The sequence below is a fragment of the Gigantopelta aegis genome, chromosome 4, assembly GCF_016097555.1.
Source record: "Gigantopelta aegis isolate Gae_Host chromosome 4, Gae_host_genome, whole genome shotgun sequence".
Classification (NCBI taxonomy): domain Eukaryota; kingdom Metazoa; phylum Mollusca; class Gastropoda; order Neomphalida; family Peltospiridae; genus Gigantopelta; species Gigantopelta aegis.
In genome coordinates this window covers 100,748,009-100,764,428 of record NC_054702.1, presented here as the reverse complement: position 1 = coordinate 100,764,428, position 16,420 = coordinate 100,748,009, and the positions used below count along the sequence as shown (strand labels likewise).

The window sequence follows — 16,420 nt, the reverse complement described above, 5'->3', positions numbered from 1 at the left end:
TAACCAATTTACCTGGTTCCACAGCACTGATAGTTGCGTATGGGAGAGAAGAATTTTCCACCACAGCAGACAGCATCATCCGATGGTTTCAGATCATAGCGACTCCCACAGCACGCGAACCCAGCCTTTATGTCATGGATGACATCGTCACAGCAGATCCTGGCTCCTGAGAAACATGTTGTTCCACACAGACCCTGCAGTGGTCCACACTCGATGTACGTGCACTTCAACTGTTCTGGGCTCGGTGATGTATTAGATCTAAAACCAAAAACAAAAACATTTTCAGTCAGAGTGTACAATGATGTTTGACTTAAAAACTAGGTTGTTTTCCCTGTCTTGCAATGACCATGTGTTCAATGTGGGGACTCTATGGCATCAGAAAATGGTCACTAGCTTAGTTTTGGTACTTCATGTTAAATTAATGATGAGAACCAGTCAAATTGGTAGAAGGTGCTCATGACAAAAATCTATGAACTTAATGATGTCTTACTACAACTGCAAAAATATCTAAAAAAAATAAATTTGTTTCATGACACTACTAAAACACATTGATTAATTAATCATCAGCTACTGGAAACCCCCACTCCCACCGCTCAAGCAAAGTTGTTTTTTTTCAATACATTTTCCAGGGAAGCATGTCTCGACCCCCCCCCCCCAACCCTAAACTTCACTTACCGTAGTCTAAGTACCCCCTACTAAACTTCCTGCACACATGCCTGTATAGTCTTTAAAACAAATCTGCTACATTTTTCTAATAGCAATAAGGGATCTTTTATAAGCACTTTCCACAATCAGAACAGCATACACCACAGCCTTTGACATCTCTGTCATGGGGTACCGGATGAGTCAGAGAAAACCCAGTGGTCCACTAAGTAGGTTTGATCCTTCAACACAAGCACCTCGGACATGCCTTCTACTGATTGCTGCATACTAATGCTGTTGAACATTTCTAGGTGTCACCACTTCCCATTTTGTGCTTATGAAATATCACCATGGATAAAAGAATTTAAATGTGATTGAGTTCTTGGTTTTAAATTATGCAAGACTTACTCATTGTTACAATCTTTCAAATTCATCCTTCTGATGTCGTATCTCATGATGATCCCATTCGGGTGTTCTGGAAGTTTCCACTGCACCAGTATTGTTGTAGAATTAACAGGTGACAGAGTAGGAGGAAACACTCCCCGAGGTACTGCCTCAGAGGTAGTCCCCGGGGCAACTTTACTCTTGGTGCATGCAAACACTGTACAGGCTTCAACCTAAAACAGAAATATAAACATTTAATATTTAATTTTTATGGTGTCGGGATGCAATATATCTTGCTGGGTTATATTTTTTATTTCAGTTTTTTTGACAAAATATTTACCTTATGTTTTTATCTGACAGCTTATATATTGCTTATATTATGGTCTCCTGTTAAATTGAAAGCATAAACAAAATCAGTCCAATAAATATAATATAGCACAATAAGAACTAGACAAACTATTCTAAGCTTAGCACAGAAAAATACACAAAATTCTGATATTCTTTACTGACAAACTCTTTTCCAAATTGAATTAAACAATTAAAGCCATTTGACTTTGTACCTAATATCAATACCAGAGTATCAACCCCTGCAATTGCTCACAGCAATCAACAATGCCGTGTAGTTTTTAATTCTCCACGGCACTTTTGTTTGTTGCTGTGAACTATATTCAGATTGTTTTCCATAGCATGATTTTTGTGTCTAAACATTTTCTTAATTGCAGGGATTGGAGTATTATGAGTTATCTAGTTAGATGACAATATTTGAGGGATTGGAGTATTATGAGTTATCTAGTTAGATGACAATATTTAAGACCACTGCCTAAGCCACAAACGTAAGATTTGTCTCAATTTTGAAGTTTCTGTGAAACATTATGGACAATGAGGCTTAATCTGTTATATATTTAAGTTAAAAAGACAATTCCAAAAAATATATATATGCGACTACATTGTCAAAAGTCAATGCTAAATGTGAAGCATGTCAATATATATTTTTAAAAACGAAACACCAACAAAAAACACATGAGTAAATCCCTAAACTCACGTAAATGTTATAAACAGTATAAGGCTCTAGGCCAGTAAGAATCATGGATCCTGGCGTTGTTTGATTGGTTGGTATTTGTTCCTTGTCCACATAGACGGTGTAGTTCTGTATTTCACCATTGGGATTCTGTGGGGCGGTCCAGGCAACTCTCAGAGACGTATCACTGATCACTGTCAGAATGGGTGGAGCTAGACCAACTGGTGCTACATGTACAACAAAATAGAACATTTACAAGAAGTAAAATCATATTTATACATCTATTTATGGTCATATCAGGACTCAAACTTAACAACGGCACCAACAACAATTACTATAGGCCAAAGGCACTGTTGTGCCACTGGATAAAGATTAATGTCATCAGTAAAACTCCTCAACTACGAAAAAATGTGGACATTATCTCTCAGTATTTAACATTTAACATATATTTACATACAGCAAAATAACCTTTCAGTCATGTTTATTTGCAGCAGAAGTAACTTTAAAAAATATTGGTATAGGCAGGTAGTTTTTTAAAAAGTTGCCATGGGCAACACATTTTTAAGTTCGAGCCCTGCATATGAAAGTAAGTTTTATTATTTTTATTATTACTTTCATTATTATTATATTAACTTGATCATCATCACATTCAGCACCACTATTATGATATGCATATTATGATCATCATCACCACTAACATTATCACAACACCATCATCATCATCATCATCATTACATCATAAACAAATATGAACCAGGGTCTTGAAAAGTAAGAAAAAAAGTATATATATAATGGTAAAAAATTACTTTCTCAAACAAATAATTAATATTATAATGTCTAAAATTCCAAATAGGGAATGAAAGCCCCCACAAAAAACATGTTTATTATTCCGATTACAATTAACCCCCGAAATTTCACCAGTAGTTTAAATGACTTCCTCAGGAAAATGTTACACTAATGTTTTCCTTCCAGAATTACAGTCCAGTATACATATCTGTACTGAATAAACGACCTTGTGGCGTAAAGATCAGGGCCCCATTTTATGAAGCAATCTTAACACTATGACCACCTTATTTGCATATCTACAGTACATTGTGCACTTAAGGTTATCTTAGAGCTAAAATCGCTTCATAAAACAGAGCCATGGGGGAAATGGTGGGGACGATTTACTGGATGGGGGGGGGGGGGGGGAAAATGCCCTGAAAGGCATATTTGAATATTGTTTCTACAAACCTCCATCTGAAGTTCTGCCTACAACAGGCTTGCTGGTAATACTGGCTCCACCAAATATAGTCACAGTGAGCTTGATGGTGTAGTTGACATTTGGAACCAAGTCGTGCAGTTCCAGGCTTGTACTTGATGGGTCCGCTTCCTTTGAGATGACCTGACCCTTACTTCTAGCATCCACGGTAAGATTCTGAACCTCTCCCTGGAGTTCCACTGGAGCTAAAATGAAATAAAGGATTTTTTAAGATTAACAGTCTGTGGCAAATGCTAAACAAATTTTGTAAAAACTAAATTAAAGTTTTTATTGTTGTAATTTTTGATTTAAAACAAAAATGCAGTAGAACCGTTTTTAAAATGATAACACAATGTTCATTTATTTTTATTTTGTTAAAATTTTCTTATACATATATTTTCTTACACACCCACTGGTGAGATCATTTGTTATTTTTGATAACACACTTGGATACACATGTTAACAATTTCAAGACATACGACTGGCTGCTCCTAAGTGATGTCCAGGTCACCAATGCCATACATCCAATGAAAAAAACAGCACAATCGAAATCAATTACACTGTGACGTATAGTTAACCTAACAATCATTTGTCTGTGATGTGTAAGTTAGCTACAAGTGCAAAGGCTGTAAATAACCTTTAATCGAAAAAGATGTTAAAATGTGCTTAAAATCTGGTTTTTGAGGATATGTAAGAAATAGAATAATATATTTGTGACCGTTAGATACAATTTATCTTACAAGTCGTTGTTGAAAAATGTATCAAACTTGCTTTCGCTTGTTAGATACATTTTAAAACAACTCGTTGTAACATAAATGGTATCTAACGGCCACTCATGTATTATTTTCTATATATACAGTTGTTAGGGTTTTTTTAATAGGGAGTTTTTTGTTTTAGTTACTGGTCCTTTTTTAATGCCAAAAGCGCCATACTTTAAAATATTCTATGGGCACTGAAACAAGTTACACAATTCTTTTTCCAATAATGGTTTCTGACCAGTAATTGAAAATTTAAAAAATACAACCAGAAGACAATTACGTGGAAGAGTCCATTCCACACGCAGGGTCAAATGACTAACAGTTGAGACAGTGATGTTGGGTGGTCGCCGTGGTAATCCCCCAAATGTGGTCACTTCCTTGGAGGGCTGACTGGTGATCTGACCGATCTGATTGAAGACAGTGACTCGGTAGATGTAAGTTGTAAACATGGGCAACCCACGGTCCTCGTAGAAGAAGGCTGTCCCAGAATACACACTCTGCCATTCCAACAGGTCCGAAACAGATCCTGAAACAACAGACATTATACATGTGCATGTCAGAGCCATAGCTAGTGGGGGGTGGGAGGTAAGGGGGCAGTTGACCACCCCAAAACAGATCCCAAAACAATTTACTGGTTATTGATATTGACGTTTTTTGTATGTAACCTCCATCAAATGGCTGCAAAATGATATTTCAGAGCCCCTTAGTGTCTTGCACCTTCCATGCTCGTTTGTTCCAAGAATTCATCTGACCCTCCACACAAAAAATCCTAGCTACAGCCCTGCATGTGTAAGGGGGGAAGGTTCATGTTCCTCAGGAAAATACATTTTAAAAAAAAGAACATTTGCTTGTAGCAGGGGGTGGTGGCTTTAACCCTCAACACCCACCCCCTCTGCACATGCACATGCATTAACATTTTGAAGAAATACATAGACACCTTTATAGAGAAAATATATAATGTCATAAGTAGCTACCAGAACCTGTTGAGAGGAAATGAGAGCACACTGTTAATATTAAGTAAAAATCACATATCACATGGGCTATACAAAGAAGCCAGACTGTCAGAGGTGATGCAGCCAAAAACAATAGTATGGAAAATTGGAAAATGAATACTTCTGTAAATTAAGACCACTGCAAACAATATTTCCAATAAACCAAACCAATCCTTTGTTTCTATCATATTTCCAATATACCAAACCAATCCTTTTGTTTCTATCATATTTCAAATATATCACACCAATCCTTTTGTTTCCATCATAGTTCCAATATACCAAACCAATCCTTTTGTTTCTATCGTATTTTCAATATACCAAACAAATTTCTTGTTGAATTACTTTAGAATATTATATTTTTGTAAAACGCTGGCCAATTACAAAAGCATTTATGTTCATGGCAATAAATATGTTTAAACCAAAAGCATGCAATAATCATGCAATGAGAAAAAACCAGTTTGTTTTGTTTAATAACACCACTATAGCACATTAATTAATTAATCATCGGCTATTGAATGTCAAACATTTGGTAATTTTGACACGTAGTCATCAGCGGAAACCCGCTACATTTTTCCTAATATAGCAAGGGATCTTTTATATGTACCATCCCACAGACAGGATAGTACATACCACGGCCTTTGATATACCAGTCGTTGTGCACTGGCTGGAACGAGAAATAGCCCAATGGGCCCCCGGCGGGGATCGATCCCAAACTGACTGCGCATCAAGTGAGTGCTTTACCACTGGGCTACGTCCCACCCCATGCAATGAGAAACCCACCTGAGTGTGACACAATATCAAAAACACTCACCGTCAAGAGGCTGTCTCACTTTTTGTCTGGAGAGTTCAAAACTGACCGAGGGGCCTCCTGGTTGTTTGGGTCTCTGCCACAAGACGGAGATCATTGACTGGGATATCGCAGTCGGGGTCGGTGGGTCCTGACCCACTGGGATGCTTGCATCCGTCCTCACTTGGAAAGGCACACTCTCTGTACATCCACCAGCTGTAATGAACACTAGGAATGACTATCTTTGATTTTAAAGTTATTATGAAAAGAATCTGCTATGATTAAATATAATTATATCATGTAATTGTTATTATTACAATGGTTTCAGTGAGGAGAAGGCCATACTAGAATTACATGTACATATACTGATGGAAAGAAATAAAGGATCACACAGATAGCAACAAGAAATAATGACTGCATTAAAATCAATCTATATTGTCAGAAATTGACTGGGAACATATAAGCAGGACAGTCAACACTACAGACATTTAATCCCATATTACAACTTGGTATGAAATATAGACATAACTACACTAGTTGTGAATTAAATTTGGTCTCCAATTTGATGTGTTCCCTTATTTCTTTCTATGAGTTAAAACACAAAGTCTACATCATGATATCAACACAATATTTTGATCATCTACCTCTATTCATAATAATGCTTTAAAATTTTCTTTCATAATAGGTTATGATCAGGTCAAAGGTTAATACCCTAACAACCAGCACCACCATCATACGTACATGTACAAGCGGTGACAGTGACAGCATATTTGGTGAATGGTATGAGATTGGTTACATCAACCGTCAGTGTGGTCGTGTTTCGTATCTCTATCTGTGGCTCTGGTAGTCTGATGATGTACGACTCGAGAACGCCGTTTGGCTGTATGGGAGGTTTCCAGGAAACACGCATCGATGTTGGACCCAAGATATTCACATTAGGGGGCAAGACTCCAGCTGGACCTAAAAAGGAAAAAAGTGGTTCATTAACTCTGAATTGTTTGCTTTTTCCCATTTTAAGTCATTATTAACAAGGTTTGTTTTGGTAGATTTAGACTTCTACCTATAACAAAATGTTATTGATTTGTATTTTTCATTTGTAACAGTTGATCTGTTTCCTTCAGTTCTATGTTTCAAATGTGTACCACATTCACACCTTCTCAAACTTTAAAATATGACTGATTATCAGTTAGTTACCTTACAAAATGATTTTTAAAAAATACTCACTAAATAAAAGAAGAATACATAATATTGATATTAAATTCATATAACTGGCTAAACAAAACAATTGTTGTGTGATATTTTTCAGGGTCAGAATAGCACTATCTTGGAACCTCAAATAAATGATGTTCTCAACTATGTGAAATAGACATTTGTCTTTTACATATAGCTGCAGGTCAAATCAACACCTGGTGTCTTTCATCCAGAAACAACTACCCAACTTGTAAATAGTACACTATGTGTTGGGAGAAGATATGTTTAGAAAGAAGAAAAAAGACTACAACTATGATTCTCACAAATAAACGTCTCTGAAAAAGCCTACAAATCTGAACGACAAAACCGTAATATGGTCAGGGCCGTATCTCTGCACATTGTAGAGTCAAATGGGCATTTGGCAAAATGGTTCTTGATTCTGTGAATCTCTATCTAGTGTCTTGTCTATAGGAGAACAGCCACTCCTGAGGAGATCCTTTATTGGAGATTCCACCCTTCTTGCACTGCTACAGAGGACAGCCACTCTCAGACTAATTTACTAAATCAAAACTAGCACAGTACAGAAGGAAGGAAATGTTTTATTTAACGACACACTCAACACATTTTATTGACAGTTATATGGCATCAGACATATGGTTAAGGACCACACAGATATTTTCTAGCAGCAAGGGATCTTTTATATGCACCATCCCACAGACAGGGTAGTACATACCACGGCCTTTGATATACCAGTCATGGTGCACTGGCTGGAATGAGAAATAGCACAGTACAGAGTTCCTTAGAATAAGATGACTTACGTGATGACATAGTGGTGACCGATCCCCAGGCTCCTGCACCAGTCCCGGCGGTGTTGGTAACTCTAATACGATAATCGTACTTTGTAAACGGAGACAGTGCGGCTGATTCATCAATGTATGCTAGTTCCGCTGTTGCTGGAAATGATGCCACAAGTTCGACATTATCCGTGTTGGTAATCTTCCGCTCCAATGAGTACCCAGTTAAAAGACCGTTTGGATTGGCTGGTTTAGACCACCTGACTTCAACCGAGGCTGGAGTGGGTGACTTCAGAACTGGCGCTGCTATACCATCAGGTGCTAAGAAAGCAATAAATACCAGAAATTAATGTTTATTAATATTGCTATGGATATACATTTGTGGGGAAAAATTCCAAACAAAGAAAACAAGAACAGAAAACAATTTTGACTGTTAACATAGTTCCTAAAAATACAAAAGATTAAAAACACTTTTGACTGTTAAGATATTTCAAAGATATATAAAAGATAAAAAAGAAAACATTTCATGTCAAAACAAATTCTAAAATATTTAAGCAATCCACCAAGATATTTCTACATTAGCTCAGTTGGTAGAGAGCAAGACTAGACAGAGGGTCCACAGTTCAATTGCCCTCAGTGGAGGTATATTTATCAGCTAAATTAATGGTTAAAATGTGGACCAGACTACTATCCTTACAGGAATATGCATTTGTTTGAGGCCAGGTGAAGTTGAAAAGAAATATGAATACTACATGTAGCTACCATCAATTTCTGTAGGCTAAAGAGAGAAAGTAAACAATCACAGACTGTCCCAAAATCTTGTTCCAGCTAGTAAAACTACAGTTTTCAATACTCAAACAAAACATTAGAATACAAGTATTTGCAGTTCACCTGCTTCTAAGGTGCGGACTCTGCTTGATTCACCACTAATAGTACAGCCAGCCAGGGTGCACACCTCAACAATGAAAGAATAGAACGTGAATGGAGTCAGGCCGTCAGCCTGAAACACTGTGATATTGCCTGGAACCTGTAAAACAAACACAAATTTCAACAGACTATTAACCAGGTGCAATGTTTACCTAATAGAAATTGTAATGTTCTGTGTGTACCGTATAAAAATATGTGTTTTGAAAATTTTAATAAAACTGAATTCAAAACAATTTATATTGCTTAATACAGTTAGGAAAAAATCAGTTCAGAAATCCACTAAAAATTGTTAATATATTTCAATAAGAATTTGCAAAACATTTCAAGTATTTCAATAACCTATGCTGAAGATGTTATTAAACTATGCGCGTAACTTACTAAATTTCACACAACAAGCATCATATATAAGCATGTAGCTTTTTATAAACATTTATATAGTCTCCATATTACAGTTAAAAGGAAATGTCAAGGACTCACAGTTGTCCTTCGATCACCATTCTGAAAGATGTTATATTCCTTGATGATGCCATTGGGGTTGACAGGTGGACTCCAGTCCAGGCTGATGTATCGAGCTTGTACAGCTGTTATTGTTGGTGGGTCAAAGCCAGTTGGCTCTGGAAGGAAATAACAAGGTTTAATGTTAATAATGATCAACTATTACATATCTGACAAATTTCAAATTTCAAAGAAAACTATAAATTAAATTTGTCAGATTAAAAATGTAATGATAATGTAGAAAGTTATTTCTATATAATGTAAATATTATCAATATCACTTATTTCATACATCAAATCACTAAACACAAGTACTTAGCGTACCAATACAATTGATTCATGTTAAATGGATAATTAATGACACTTGTTTTGTGTTAATGTACTAGGCACTTAATCTTTGTTTTGCTATTTTCACTAGCGTCTTATTTCTGTACATTTCTGAATATTTTTAACTCTGATCCAAAACCAAAATTGTTAAAATTTTATACATATAGAAATGTCTTAAAGCAACCACCCAATGGAATATCAAAGAGTGGTCTCTTATCACAGGCCACAGACGATCATTTAAGCAGATCTGACTTTACTTAAGAAATGAAACACCCTGTGTCAGTTATCATACTAACTGTCCTGTCTGGTGACTTGTGAGACCCAGTCTGATGAGGTTGTTCCCTCACTGGTCTTCGCCTGTAAACGGAACTCATACACTGTGAATGGTAGCAGATTCTCCTTCACATACGAGAATGTTGTGGTTGGTCCAAAAACACTGCAGTACAATAAAAACAAAAGGTTATTCAGTTGTTTAATAATATGTGAAAATTGCTTTAAAGGACAAAAACAGAAAGTGACTGAGATTTTAAATAGGTCATGTGATGTTTATTAGTATTAGTAGTACATAAAGATTTTAGATTGATCAATTGCTGTTTTTGTTAGTACAGTTAAATCTCTGTAAAGCAGACGCCCATGGGACCAAGTAAAAAGTCTGGTTTTAAGGAGTGTATAGTTTAGAGAAATTATGTTCTGTAGTGATATTTAAAAAAAGGATCATGGAAAATATCTGGTTTTTAGAACATTCTGCTTACAGAGGGTTTGGTTTTGAGGGGTTTAACAGAATTTTGTTAATGAATGTATTAGGCTGTTCCCACATTAATCACACAATGGAAGTGGGAGGTGCCATAGTCTGGTGGGTCTTCTGCAATATTTTCTCTATACATTCTTGATCTAAATCAAATTTTGTTTTCTGACTGATGGATGTACCAAAAAGTTGCTCCCCACCCCCAAGATCAAATCTGGAACAGCCCTTACTCTTGTATAACAGCATCTTCTTTCTTTTCTCTGAACTGCAGATAGTATGACACCTCCTCATTGGAGTTTATCCGTCCAACTGGAAGCCATGTTGCCTTGATGGATGACGATGTTTCAGACACCAGGCTGGGAGGTCGAACACCGTCAGGGGCTAGGAAAATTTTAAACATAGTTTTAAAGGAACACTCTCCAACACAAAAGCTATATATTGCAATCAATATTTTTTAGTTCAAATGTTGTTCAGTTGAATATCATTTTAGTTAATATGTAAGATAAACATTTCAATTAATAAAAGTACAGGTAATTAAATGTAAGAAAACGTCTATAGTCTTACTGCTTCAAGGAATCTCAACAAGTAAAAGGAAGGAAGGAAATGTTTTATTTAATGACACACTCAACACATTTTATTTACAGTTATATGGTGTTAGACGTATGGTTAAGGACCACACAGATATTGAGGAGGAAACCCACTGTCGCCATTTCATGGGCTACTCTTTTCAATTAGCAGCAAGGGATCTTTTATATGCACCATCCCATAGACAGGATAGCACATACCACAGCCTTTGATGTACCAGTCGTGGTGCACTGGTTGAAGTGAGAAATCAAGTGAAAGGAAGACCAGTTCCAAGAATTTTAATTATAGAAAATCTAAAAGGGAGAACTTTTAAAATATTGGTTATTAATAATTAATTACTGTAAAAATTTGACAATAGAATTATATTTATTAAATAACTTAGTATAAATCACCCAATAATGAGATGAAAGCAAATTAAATAATGCATATTGTGCTAAATCCTACAAAGAAGAGGTCCTGTATATTCATTTGAATAACATTAGGCTCACTTAAGGTTATCAAGGAGATAACATAAAAATCTGTGACCAGTAATTTACATTACTAACGACTAACCTCCTGTCGTGGACAGACAGCCCAGACAGCCGAGGTGTGTGCCCATGACATCATGCTTGAACCTTAATTAGATATAAGCATGAAAAAATAAGTTACAAATGGGAAAATAGTACTTATATATTACTACTTCCCATTCTAAGTGAAGTGTGTACTCACTTCCAGGAGGCATGCGTATTGTCTGCATGCTGCCGAGAATAAAGCCCTTTGTGTTGGAGGCGTTCACCTGGACGCTGTACTGAGAGAAGGGAACCAGACCGCCGATTGTCACCATCTGGTAGACAACGATGTCGTGATACAGACTCCGCCTCTCTCTCACTGTCGTGTAGTCCCACTGGTCTGGAACAAGAAATTAGCCATACTAATACAATATATTGTCAAATGGGTCTATTAAAAACATACAATGAACTAATGATCTTTATGAGCAAGCAGGCATTGAAATAAACATAATGTGTGGTAACACAAGATACAGATCTGGTAACCTGAAGGTTGTGACACATTTATTAAGTTTACAATTTCTGTTATTATAGTGTACTACTATAAATCTTCATAGACCCACCAATACTTTGTTCTTCATTCATATCACTGTTCTAATTGTACTGATACTTAAATGTATATCTTATATTCGAATAACACACTGTTAAAAATTTAGGTGATGTTGCTTTTGTTGAATAAGATTGTGTGGACAACAATGTATCATTCACATTGACTTTCTTGAACCTAAGCAAATGTTCTCAACTTATTTGTATTCCTGACTTTTATATATTTACAGTAAATTTGACAACCTAGTTAAATATCCAATTTTCCACTCAATAATTTGTTCTAACAACTTAAAAGTACAGTAAAATAATTCTGTACTCAGACAATGAACCTATACAAGGTTAACAAATGATTAAAAAAAAAAAATATATATATATATATATATATATATATATATGTTGTAAGGCTCAGTCTACAAAGATAAAAAAAACAAAAACATATGTAACACATAGTATTCCTATGGATATTCCTGGGTAATCAGAGCCTATGCCTACAAAACATCAGCTCAAATCTTAGATGGATATGAGCATGCTAACAATTAGGTGATTGTTCTCTAAGTATAAGGTATCAAACTTGGTATTTTAGAAATAAAAGAAATCTGAAAAAGAACATCTGATTACCTGGATTTTTGTAGAAGATCCCATCAAAGTACACATCATAATAAAGTTTTCCATTTGGTTTGTCTGGAGCAGTCCAGGAGGCATTGACAGATCTTGGAGTTTTCACTGTGACACTGAGAACCACGATGCCTCTGGGTGGGAATTCCATCGTGTGAGCCTCCACCTGGTTGCTGAAGCCACAACCCTGGATGGTGCATGCAGCCACTCGGAATATGTGCAGGCTGTAAGGCTCAAGGCTGTCCACTCTGTACTGTCTAACAAGACTGTTCGAGACGATGATACCATTCTGATACAAGTCATAGCGAACAACCATTCCTGAAAATTACAATCATGTTTCAAGATATTTTTACCAACATTTGTATGCAATTTCTATATTTTACTTATTTTCATAACTGGGGTTTGTTTTTGGTTGTTTTTTTGTTTTTTTTATTAATGCAGCTGCAAACATGAGAAATGAGGAGAGCTGTGTTGGGAACTGGTTGGAATTTCACCTTCAAGCATTGGTTAAAATCGGATGGCACCAATCAACCAACTTTCAGTTACTCAATCAGTACACAAAGTATTTAAATTACAAGGACCATGGACGTACTGTCATCTTCATGGAGATAGATCCTACAAATCACTCATTTTATCTTACAATTTGAGTTTTTTCTCTCTATGTACACATGAAAATAAACCTCAACCCCAAGGTGGGCAACATATTTTCATCAATTCCATCATCAATTGTGGATTTGTACATGTATAATCGATCAATGGAATATAACTAGAGAATGCTTACCATTTGGAGCCGTGGGTTCCCCCCAGACCACCATCAGCTCCGATGGACTTGGAGATGTGATGATGGGGTCTGGCACCCCCTCGGGTGCTCCTTCATCTGTTGTCACATTGCTGGGATCACTGGTCATACACCCACCACCAGTACAAGCCTTAAAACAAACAACAGAATATAATCTACTTGGCATCATGGTTCTTCCAGAAATGATGAAGACTTTCTAGTGAGTCTACTAAAGCCAAATTTTGATTATTCACATGAGCGTTTCTGAAATTGCCTTTAAGATTAAAGAGCAAATTTAAAATTTAATTTTGGAGATTTGGTCCGAGTTTAGCCAGACCATGTATGTAAGCAAAGTGTTCGCGGACTGAACTTAAAGCAAGTTTCAGCTGAATATTTTTGCAGATGGTTAATTTTAGTGGCCATGTGCTGGATGTTGACAACTATTTGAGATTACATTTAGTAGTGGTCAGAAAATATAAACATCTGTTTACTATACCATGGCATTTTGACATTCATAAAAGTAACAGACAGGTACCTAATACCATATTTTATTAATGTGCTTTTGATGAGTATTCATGGTAGACTATTTTTTTTTATTGAGAAAGTTTCTAATTGGCTACAGCTTCATCAGAATTGTTTATGCATATGTGGAAAAGTGTAGATGAATTCAATGTGACACTATTAATTTTGTCTGTGTTTTTTCATCTGGATACATTTAACATGATTTTATTATCTTAATTATATGATTAAATTATGCATACAGCCAGCCTGATATAGTACGTGGTTCCTGCAGTCAGTTTTGTGATGATGTAGCTGAGGAAGAAGTCTGAGTTGTTGTAGACGACACTCCCTGTCATGTTTTCAGCTCGAGACAGGTACAGGATGTATCTCTCCAGCACTCCATTCAAATGATCTGGCTCAGTCCAACGAACCTCTACACGTTTCGATCCTGAGAAAAGAAAAGAAAGATCTTTAAATAAAACTTATTTTATTTATATTTTTGTTAATAATCATAATAAGATTCTGTGTAAAATTTTATGAGTGGTGGAAATAATATGCTGATATAATGTAACAAGTGGTGTTTGGTAACACAACTGGCAGCAGCTCTGCTGGTCAGAACTTTAAAATGCTGGAGATGTAGCCCAGTGGTAAAAAGCTTACTTAATGCACGGTTGGTCTGAGACCGATCCCCGTCAGTGGGCCCATTAGGTTATTTTTCGTTCCAGCCATCCAGAGGCAAGGCCCGGGATGGACATGCCCGAAACCTGAGTGGTATAGGGGCATGTTAAAAGGGTACACACTCTCTCTCCAGTAAGTATAGTAAGTGCTATCCCATCTGTGGAGTGGTGCATATAAAAGATCCCTTGCTACTAATGTAAAAATGAAAAAAGTGTAAAGTGTTTCCTCTCTCTGACTTAATGTCAAAATGATCAAATGTTAGACATTCAACAGTCAATGATGAATAATAAATCAATGTGCTCTAGTAGTGTCATTAAATAAAACAAACTTTTAACTTTAAAATACTGGTGAGCTTCTACCATTGTTTATAACCATGTTAGCTACTTGCTACTTGTAAGGACTATTCCAGAAAGAGGAATACAGAAGGCCAATGATTATTTTATGGGTGTAGTCATATCCTTGTCAAAACATACATAATTTAATTAACATTTTATTCCTAGGGTGGTGGGTATACAAACAAAATGGCCACTCCTCCACTCCATTCAATATCCTCCATCAATTTTGGAACAGTTTTAAAGAAGACTAAAATGATGTCAGACTATTTACCAAGAGCCTGGACGTTTGGCTTGTCAACAGATGAGGGCTGCAGCTGTGCAGTGCTCAGAGCTACAGATGGACTTTCTGCACACCCAGCCTGGGTACAGGTCTTCACAAACAACTGGTAGGCTGTGTACACCTACAATAACACAAAACAGAATTCTTCACCAAATTGTATTAAATATTAAAGTCTATTTGATAAACAAATGTCACGTCGTCTATGGTATCAAAGGACAATACATGATATATCATTACAAGATCACATATTCTATATATCCTGAATAGCTTGTAAATAAACAAATAATCAAACAATACAATGACAAAGCTTCTATCAAAAGTTGTCTGCTGTAAGTATACTGAATAGTGACAATAATATCATCCATAACATCTGCTTTTAGCCACCAACAGACCATGACATGGAAATAAAGCGCCAGTTTCTAATTGATAATAAATGAATCTTTAATAAATAATATACAATACTAAACTATTAATTGATTATGAAGCAATAATAATAGCAATGTCTTAAACTTTATGACCAAAGTAGTGCTGAACAACACAATGCAAAATGTATTATAATCATAAAATGTCAACCTACTCTTAGATTAGTGATGTTAAATGTTCTTAAGCCACCAGCATAAACTTGTTTTGAGTTCCAGAAGAGATAATAGCCAGTAATCTTTCCGTTTGGTTTAGCAGGATCCTTCCAGCTAACTTCCAGAAAGGTCGGTCCAGCTTTGGCTGTGGGAGGTGGAACATTTTCTGGAGCTACAAAACACAAAAGATAAGTGTGAAACATTTCTAACAAAGAATCCAGTTGAATCTCTCCTCACATTTGGGGTATAAAGTGTCTTTTTCTTATACATTCGTTGGTGAGAGCATCATGCTATGATATTACATGACATTAACATATATATGGGGGATGGACATAGCCCAGTGGTAAACCATTCGCCTGATGCATGGTCGGTCTAGGATTGATCCCCATCGGTGGACCCATTGGGCTATTTCTCGTTCCAGCCAGTGCTCCTCAAATGGTTAACAAAGGCTGTGGTATGTACTGTCCTGTCTGTGGGATGGTGCATATAAAAGATCCCTTGCTGCTAATTGAAAAGAGTAGCCCATGAAGTGGCGACAGTGGGTTTGCTCTCTCAATATCTGTGTGGTCCTTAACCATATGTCTGATGCCATATAACTGTAAATAAAATGTGATGAGTGCATCATTAAATAAAACATTTCCTTCCTTCCTTAACACACATATGTGTGTATTGATTTAAAGACA

At 36.2% G+C, this 16,420-nt stretch overlaps 1 protein-coding gene across 1 annotated transcript in view; it reads right to left on the bottom strand.

The window, feature by feature from the left end:
• The window catches only part of LOC121370112 (usherin-like), a 94,355-nt gene that overhangs the window by 23,651 nt on the left and 54,284 nt on the right, over window positions 1–16,420 (bottom strand). Inside the window, exons 29-46 of the mRNA XM_041495215.1 lie at window positions 15,740–15,909; window positions 15,154–15,283; window positions 14,130–14,317; window positions 13,372–13,519; window positions 12,594–12,908; window positions 11,593–11,772; window positions 10,530–10,680; window positions 9,851–9,990; window positions 9,211–9,347; window positions 8,698–8,833; window positions 7,831–8,127; window positions 6,563–6,781; window positions 5,846–6,037; window positions 4,323–4,568; window positions 3,278–3,490; window positions 2,069–2,271; window positions 1,051–1,259; window positions 13–258 (exon numbers count right to left, since the gene is read on the bottom strand). Of these exons, the coding sequence (XP_041351149.1) occupies window positions 13–258; window positions 1,051–1,259; window positions 2,069–2,271; window positions 3,278–3,490; window positions 4,323–4,568; window positions 5,846–6,037; window positions 6,563–6,781; window positions 7,831–8,127; window positions 8,698–8,833; window positions 9,211–9,347; window positions 9,851–9,990; window positions 10,530–10,680; window positions 11,593–11,772; window positions 12,594–12,908; window positions 13,372–13,519; window positions 14,130–14,317; window positions 15,154–15,283; window positions 15,740–15,909 (3,520 nt within the window). The remainder of the gene's footprint in view (window positions 1–12; window positions 259–1,050; window positions 1,260–2,068; window positions 2,272–3,277; window positions 3,491–4,322; window positions 4,569–5,845; window positions 6,038–6,562; window positions 6,782–7,830; window positions 8,128–8,697; window positions 8,834–9,210; window positions 9,348–9,850; window positions 9,991–10,529; window positions 10,681–11,592; window positions 11,773–12,593; window positions 12,909–13,371; window positions 13,520–14,129; window positions 14,318–15,153; window positions 15,284–15,739; window positions 15,910–16,420) is intronic.